The sequence below is a fragment of the Otolemur garnettii genome, unplaced genomic scaffold, assembly GCF_000181295.1.
Source record: "Otolemur garnettii isolate 467f Iridium unplaced genomic scaffold, OtoGar3 scaffold00005, whole genome shotgun sequence".
Taxonomy (NCBI): domain Eukaryota; kingdom Metazoa; phylum Chordata; class Mammalia; order Primates; family Galagidae; genus Otolemur; species Otolemur garnettii.
This window is the reverse complement of record NW_003852400.1, coordinates 36,840,200-36,849,333: the sequence shown is the minus strand read 5'-3', so window position 1 is coordinate 36,849,333 and position 9,134 is coordinate 36,840,200. Positions and strand designations below refer to the sequence as shown.

Here is a 9,134-nt window from a genome sequence, read left to right as displayed (position 1 = left end):
CCCGGCTATTTTTTGGTTGCAGCCATCATTGTTGTTTGGCGGGTCCGGGCTGGGGATTCGAACCCGCCACCTTGGGTGTACGTGGCTGGCGCCCTAGCCGGTTGAGCTATAGGCGCCGAGCCTCTTAGGGTTTTAAAAGAAGGAGTGAAAATGCAAATGTATAGCTTATTAATTTTTACACTATACTGTTAACTGTAGTGTAATGAACATAGAAAAGTACACAAATTGTTTAAGTGTGTAGCTTAATAAATAAAGTGACTATATACATATAACCACCACCTGTATTATAAAATAGAACATTAGAAATACTCTGGGAGATGCCTAGAATCCTATTTCAGTTATACTCCCTGTTAACAAAGATAACTGCCATACGAACCTCTATCACCATGGATTAGTTTTGCTTTTACCTCCTGTAAAAGTAATCGTACATTAGGTACTCTTATGCATCTAGTTTACTATGCCTAAAGTTATGTTTATAAAATTCATGCTTCTTGTTGCATAAATAAGTTAATCTTCCCTTATCTTTGTGGAGATAGTATTCCAATGTAAAATTTGCCAGATTTCACTAAACCATTAATGAATATTTTGGTTGTTTCCCATTTTTGTTTATAATAACCAGTGCTTCTATGAACATTTTGTACATGTTTTCTGGCAGATATGTATTCATTAGTACACTCAAATGAAATCTTACTGAATCACAGGGCAAGCATATATTTGGTACCAAATCAACAATACCAAATATCTGCTTCAATTTATAATCTAATCAGCAATATATACACTTGTTCTTGTTAAGCTTAGTTGCTTTAATTTCAGATATTCTGGAGGGTGTACAGAGACTTCGCATTGCAGAGTTATTTAATGTGTCTGGGTGCTCAGTTGAACGAGAAGGTGGACTTTTGGATATCCCCCTTTTTAAAGGGCCTGCTCAAGTGCTTTGTATATTTTTCTACAGGGTCATCAGTCTTTCAATTGTTTTGGGGTATGTTCTTTTTCAGATATATGCTCATGTTGTCTATGTCATCTCCCACTCCCTGGCTTACCTTTTCACTCTCTCTGTGAATGACAATTTAAATGCTTCCTTTCCAGTTCCTCTGCCTTTTACTGTTTGCCTTATTGCCTTGATTAGGGCAATATTTCAGTACAATATTGAACAGAGGGAATAATTCAAAGGGAAAGCTTTTAACATTTTAACAGCAAATACAATCTTTCTTTACTTAAAAAAAAGCACTTTATCAAATTAAGAAATTTCTCTTTTATTCCTAGTCTGTAAAGAATTTTAAAAAATCATGAATGGGGCAGTGCCTGTGGCTCAGTGGGTGGGGTGCCAGCCCCATATATTGAGGGTGGTGGGGAACCCGGCCCCAGCCAAACTGCAACAACAACAACAACAAAATCATGAATGGGTACTGACCTCTATTTAAAACTTTTTTGTTTTTATTGAGATAATGATAAAGCTTTTCTTCCTTCATTCTATTAATATGACAAATTACATTGATTTTTAGGTGTTAAAACAATTTTGTTTCCTAAAATAAATCCTGTTCACTGGTGATATATTATTCATTTGGTATACTGCTAGATTCTATTTACTAATAGAATTTAGAATTTTTTAATCTATATTGGTAAGAGACACGGGCCTGTAATTTTCTGTGTAACATGCTCGTAAGTTTTGGAATCAAGGATATGCTAGCTTCATCAATTGAGTATGCAAATGTTCCTTTTATCTTCCTTTGCTGTTTAGAGGTGTTTAAGATTGGTATTTCTTTCTTAAGTGTATAGAATAAAGGCATCTAGACCTGGAATGGCAATCTGTTTCTATTTGTTTTTTCTCTTAGGCCTGTTTCTTGGTATGCTTAGTAGTTTTTGATTGAGTGCTACAATTTATGTAGGAAAATTTGGGAGAGGTTTCATATGATGCTGTCTTCTCCTAGAGAAGATTTGCTCTTTCTCTGGCAGGTAGGAGAGGGGCAAATCATCTCGATTCAATCATGAACTCAATTAACATAAAGCTTGTTTGGTATCTGTGTAGACCTCTGCAATAATTTTCAATTGAAGAAGGAACTACCATAAACGGTAATTTACAACACAAATTTGTTATCTCATAGTTCTATAGGTTAAAAGACTCACACAGGTCTCCCTGGACTAAAATCAATGTAGAAAAGGGTACATTCCCTCTGGAGGCTCTAGTAGAGAATCCTTGGCTTTGCTTTATCCAGTTTCTAGAGGCTGCCCACATTTCTTAGCTGGTCTATCTTAGCTGTGTCTATCTTCAAAGCCCCAGTTTTACATTCCTCTGACCCTTCTTTCAGTCAAATTTCCTTCTGCCTCTCATTTCCATTTTGTCAGACTCCCGTGATTACATTGCACCCACAAGGATAACCTCCCTATTTTGAGGTCAGCTGGTTAGCAACCTTGATCATCCTTTGCCTTGTAACCTAACATAGTCACAAATTCTGGGGATTAGGATACAGATATCTGGCGGGAGGTATTATTCTGCCTCCCACAGGTTCCTCTACCTCATATTTGTCCCCATTCTTAGGGTAAACCTCTCCAGGTACCCTAAGAGCCTAGGCTTTTTTCTAGGCCCCCTCATACTTAGTAAGTATCACACTGCAAATTTTCTCTTCAGTGTCATGTGACTGGGGAAGATACTGCTCAGTTTTTCAGATGTTTTCTGCTTCATTTCTCAGTCTGTGGTCTTGCATAGCTTGGTCAGCAAATGTATGATGGGGAAGACCAGGGCCAAGTTGTCAGGCTGATTTCTCTCCATCTCTCTTCCTTCTGTGATCTTGACCCCTTAATTTCTGGCTGTCTTGGCAGCCCCACGCTCCATTTTCTGTCTTCATAGCTTTGTGAAGTTGATTAAAGTCCCACTTGTTTTCTCTGCCTTTTACAAATATTCAATACTTGCTTTTTTGGTCTCTAGCCCCATATTGATAAATGGCAAATACCCAAAGGGAAAAACAACATGTAGAATGTTGAATTCACTTCTAAAAACTTTCCTTCTCTATAGGATCTTGTCTCTTAAAGGAGCAGTCCTTGGCAGCTTTCTAAAAGTGTCGACTAGATGTGGCCTGGGCTTCATCTAGCTATTCTTGATGAAGGTGTTGGTTTGACTACAAATACTCCTTTATTGTCAAGAAGTGGTAGTTCATAACATTCATTTAATCCTTAAAATACATCATCACTTTCAATGACATGTATCTTGTTTTACTTTTTAGAGACAGAGTCTTGTTCTATTACCCAGGCTGGAGTGCAGTGGCATAATCACAGGTCACTGTAACCTCAAAGTCCTGGGCTGAAACTACAGGTGTGCGTTATCTAGCTTGGCTAATTTTCTTATTTTTTGTGGAGACAGAGTCTTGCTATGTCGTCCAGGTTTGCCTTTAACTTCTGGCCCCAAACTATCCTCTCACCTGGCCTCCCAAAGTGCTGGGATTGAGGCATGAGCCACTGAGCCCAGCCTCTCATCCTTATACTTATTCAGCAGTTACTATACACAGCACTGAATTTAATGATGTGTAAAACACAGTCCTTTCCTTAGATAAGTGACAATCTAGAAAAACAGATAATACATATAGGTATGAAAATGATATTATAAAATACTACAAGAATGGGTTGAAATAAGAATACAGAGAACAGTGCTATAATGTTAAAATAAAAGGATGGTTAATATGGTTCCAGAAACTGAAACCATTAATTGTATGATAAAACTGGAAGAGACCTTAGCATTATTTAGTTTGAAACTAATTTTATAGCTGAAGAGACCTGGGCTAACAAATTAAATGAATTACCCAAAGTAACACTAATAAGTAGCAGAATGGAACTAGATATCTGGCATCCTGATTCTTGATTCAATACAATTATATAAAGAGATGTGGCCTTAAGAGAAAGGAAAAAAAAAAAAAGAGAAAGGAAAAACTGCACAAGGAAAGGGCCTTGAGGTAGGGAATATAAAACAATGAAGACATAGCAGCAGGCAGAAGGAGATCAACTTAGCTGTAGCAAATCATCTGTGTTGAAAGAGCTAGAAACTAGGGTTGAGGGAATAGGGGGTGAAGTTATGAAGCACTCAGAATGCCACGCAGAGTTTAGACAAAGGGAATCCCTACAGAGTCTGGATAGAGATATGATGACGCTGCTCTATAAATATGTAGAAATTGCCCTAGGAAATGTAGAAGGAAAGGAAGACAGGAAACCAGTTAGGCGTTTTTAGTAGCATAGTAGGAATCTAGAGATGGCAAGGAAAGTAGAAAGGAAAGTAGGAGAGAGTTTGAAGGCCGAATTGCTAACATTTTATGACTAAATGGATATAAGGAGTGATCATGTTCAGTTTGAAGGGAGGACATTACAGCTCAGTAGAAAGAAACATGGGAGACAAGTAGAGCGCAGGGAAAAGACCAGTACTAGAAATTTAAATTACATCAAATATCATAAAAAGCTATTACCCACTGCCTCCTTTACTAAGCTGTAGTATTAATAAATCTTTCCATTTAAGTTTTTAGATCAGTAGGAGATATATCCAATTATCTATCTTAGATCACCAGACCACAGTAGCTTTCAAAAAAAGGGTAATAGGTAACATTTTTTTTAGCATTTACTAAGTACTGTGCTAAGTACTCCACATATATTAGGTAGTTTATCCCTCACAAACATTTTATAAGATATAATCATTATCCCAATTTACAGATGAGGAAACTAAGACACACAGTTAAACACTAAGCACAGTGCTTAGCTTTTAGCATAAGGTAAGCACTGTGCTAAGTACTCCACATATATTAGGTAATTTACCCCTCACAAACATTTTATAAGATACAATCATTATCCCAATTTACAGATGAGGAAACTAAGACACAGAGAAGTTTGGACATTTGTTCAGTGTCACACAAGTCCACAGCAGTTGAGACATGAACTCAAGCAGTCCAGCTCTTCTTAACTACCATATGATTTCTCATCTAACTTATATATGGCATCTTAGCAAATCAATACATTAAAATAGTTTAGGAATAAATTATCCTTCATCCTATGCTTTGGGAAGGTTTTAATATACTTACTTGTAATGTATTTGTATCCCATACTTTCAGAGTTTTATCAAATGAGCTTGATGTGAACATGCCAGTGTCATGAGGATACCACTGTACAGTCTCCACACTGTATTTGTGAACATCAGGATGGTCTCTACAAAACACCAATCAAAATTTACAGATAACTGACCTACAGAGTTTCAAAACTGGTACTATATTAAGAACAATTAGCAGTCTCAAGTAGGATATGAATGGCCAAACCTAGATTACAAGCTTGTCTCCAAGCTGTCTAGGCGTTTCTAGACTTAAGCTTCTGCAGTGTGACACGGAGGCCTACTTCCTGTAAGGTTCATAATGGGAGAGCGACTTTCTATTTCTATACTATACACGGCCTGGAAGGATCAGTCAGATACACCGGACTCCTTCCATCTTGAAAGAGGCATGGATTTGTTCTTACTGGAAGAGATACCTATTTTGGTTTTAGATTTAGTTTTTCAAATTTGCTTATCCAATGAAAGAATAATTCCAGCCATGTATCTCTATTTTTCAAATTACATGGCTGGATACTTTCTTAACAGCCCTCGTATATAAAAACACTGTTTTGTCATATAAAAAAGTGAAACTTAACGTTAAAATGTTAATATGATTATTGTAGACGTTGGAATTTAAACTTTACTGTTTTCTTACTAACAGTGGGAAGAGAGCGGAAATGGCCTAAGCCGCTTATAAAGTTCCAAAGTCCTTGAGATAATATTATGTTTTGAACTACATTTTCCTTAACTACATTGCTTGCCATTTACACAATGGTTTTATCATTTTCAACATGCTTTTTAAAATTCTCACAGAAACCTTACAGCAAATATAATTGTCTGTAGATAAAATAATTTGAAGCTCAGAGAGATTAACTGATTTTTCCAAATCTGTATTTCCAATGTGAAGTGCCAGAGCTAAGAAACAATAGTAACTCTCCACACAAATTATTGATGGACTTAAGGACCTAGCCTAGTGCTTTGGAAACAGCTTTAATGGGGAGTGATTGCTGATGTTAATGTTCCTAAATTTTTTCCTCCTGAAAACGTATTCTCAGTACCCATTCTCTCTGTTCATTCAAAGATCTGCTCATTATCAGAGTAGGTACAATGATGAGAAAGAATTGAAATTCTTTCTATCATGTCACAAAACATTTTATTAGAGACTTAAAACAATTTTCACAAGATTGGCAAGCTAGTAAAGAATAGTCAGAGAAGTCAAGACAAGTAGAGGTATGTTTTTAACTTAGGCATCTTTGAGCAATTAGAGAGACAAGAAGGGGAGGTGTGTGTTTCGTGAGGGAATACCAGTATATTTGTTACATTTAGTTCTTAATCTTTTTTCATTAATATCAGTTGAAAATCTAATTAATGGAAAAACTCATGTGATATATCACATGGTTTTGGGAAGTCACATCTATACCTGAATTTTTGTTATTATTTTCAAGAAGTTATCAAGGGATATTCATGCAAATATGTCATTTGAATAATCTGAGCCATTCATATGACTGCTATTTTCATGTTTTGCATTTGATGTAAAAAATACTCAACTACTTACAAATTCATGAATTATATCTTTAATACACACCTGCCAATGGAACACAGTGCTTTACATGTGTAATAAGGTTGTCTGCTGGAGTTCTCAAGGTCATAAAGCACAATCACACCATCTGAACCACCTGATAACATACTGATAATAAAAAAGTTCACATTAATTCATCATTTTGTGCGGTCCACTTATTTATAATTGTGAATTTCTAAAATTGATTTGCAAACACCCAAATGTATTAAGACTATAAACACAGTGGTAATCTGTATTTACCATTAACATAGACTTCAATAAATTAAAATTTCTCAATATTTACAGAAGAATGAATTCGGAAAAATCCGATTTGTGGTCATTTCATTTACCTTCTTGATTCCAAAATGAAAGGACGGGAGAAACAAGATGGCAAAAGAAATTTCTTAAGAAAGCAAAATATTACAGTATTTTAAATGTCCTAATTATAGCTGTTCTTGATGAAAATGAAATTAGACATACCAGCTATTACTGACACCAGCTATCTGAACCCAGACTGGTTATATTACCTGTTTATGCCTTCTCACATTTGCTTTTTTTAAAAAGGACATTTTCACCTAAATCCCAAAGTTTACATGATGTTAAAAGTGCAAAGTTCCTTTTATAGTACCTGGCAAAACACAGTTCAATAAATGTCAGATTCTCTCCCTTTCTTATGAATGCATTCACTTGATTTATCATTCAACTTTAACTGAGCACCTACAACATGTTAGGCCAGTGGTTCTCAACCTGTGGGTCATGACCCCTTTGGAACAATGAAAATACATCGCAGCATTAGGAAGGTTGAGAACCACCGTGTTAGGCACTCTGCTAATACAATGGTAAACAAGACAGAATGGTTCCTGTCCTTGTAGAGCTTGCAATCCAGTAAGAAAAACAAGAAGTCTATATAGTAACACCAATTGTTAGTTATAATTGGGATCATTGTGACAATAACTTATTTTTGATCTAGTTTGGGGATTCAGGGATAGTTTCCCTGATTATAATATTTAAGCTGGTATATGAGGGAGGAATCAGAGTTAGCTAGACACGTGTGGAATTAACAGCCCTTTAGATACTGAAAGAAGGAATGTGTTGTGGGAGCAATGTGGAAGGGAAAGACTGGGGAGAGATGAAAGGCCAACAAGAGCCAGACCATCAAAGTCTTACTTTTAAGAGTAAAATGGGGTGCTAAAAAAGAAGCAATTTTTTTGGAAACAATTACTTATCTTCTCCCAAACTGGTCTATTATATCACTAGAAACTGTAAAATTTCTACTTGAAAGCTCTATAAAAAAATTTCAGTAAAAATAACATATAAGCATATACACTAAAGCTGTATACACTGCCTGAATTTAATTTTAAAACGTCACATATAAACATTATTCTTGGCACCTCATATACTTTAATCAATTTCTTAACTATTATCTGGATCTAAGACAGTTACTTGTATTTTTTGAATAATATGCTTTTCAATATGATCTAATTAGTTTTTTCCCATAAAATTGGCTGAAATCATCTTTGAATTTAATTGTTACCTTTAATTAACTTCCATGAAAGCCATAACATGTTTAATTTAGAAAATAACAATAGGTGGGGAGGTACATGGTAAGTTTAGAGCAAATGCTGCAAAATGGAAGATAGCCTGGTTCCATTTTTTTGTGTTGAAATGTGCAAATAATTCAGATTAAATATTTTCATTGTTTCTGTATTTTTACCTCCATTCAGAGTACCTTTAGCAATTTTTTTTAATAAACAAATTTATAAACAAATCTCTCCAAACAAATTCTCTATTTTATGTCTCTCTTTTTCTTTTTCTTTTTTGTAGAGACAGAGTCTCACTTTGTTGACCTTGGTAGTGTGCTGTGGCATCATAGCTCACAGAAACCTCAAACTCTGGGGCACAAGTGATAAGTGATCCTTTTTCCTCAGCCTCCCGAGTAGCTATGACTATAGGTGCCTGCTACAATGCCCAGCTATTTCTAGAGATGAGATCTCGCTCTGGGTTCGGCTGCTCTCCAACCTGGGAACTCAGGCGATCCACCTGCCTTGGCCTCCCAGAGTGCTAGGGCTATAGCTCAGCCCAACTTCTTATTCTCTTTGTTCTTATAATAATTTTATATGGATTTTGACCTTAATCCTATTTTTTGATTATTTTTACAGAAAATTAAGTTTCTTTAAACTTGAATATTCTCTTCTTCCCTTAATTCTCTCCCCCCACCCCATGTCCCCGGCCTGGTAAGATGTTTCACATATGGCAGCTTACCAGAGATTTCCCAAATTTTACCTGGGACACTTTTTCCTTGTCTCTATTGTCTCTGTATTGCTCAGTCTGAATTTTATTTAAGAAGCCTCTCTTCAGGGTTTTGTCTAGAGGAAAGCTTTGACTAGCTAGTTCTTTAGAGGACATATTAGGGCCCAGATGGCTCCTTCTGGTTTTACTGTAGACCACTTGAACTTACCTACAACTGGAGCATGCCATCCTCTCTCAGTTTCAGCTTCTTTTTTTTTTGAGACAGAGCCTCAA

General features: G+C 36.0%; 1 protein-coding gene across 2 annotated transcripts in view; it reads right to left on the bottom strand.

Moving 5' to 3' along the window:
• ERCC8 (ERCC excision repair 8, CSA ubiquitin ligase complex subunit) overlaps positions 1–9,134 on the bottom strand; it is a 63,180-nt gene that overhangs the window by 42,515 nt on the left and 11,531 nt on the right. For both annotated transcript variants that reach the window (XM_003782738.3, XM_023519450.1), the window contains 2 exons: positions 6,639–6,740; positions 5,052–5,175 (listed from right to left, as the gene is read on the bottom strand). In XM_003782738.3, coding sequence (XP_003782786.1) covers positions 5,052–5,175; positions 6,639–6,740 — 226 coding nt within the window. The remainder of the gene's footprint in view (positions 1–5,051; positions 5,176–6,638; positions 6,741–9,134) is intronic.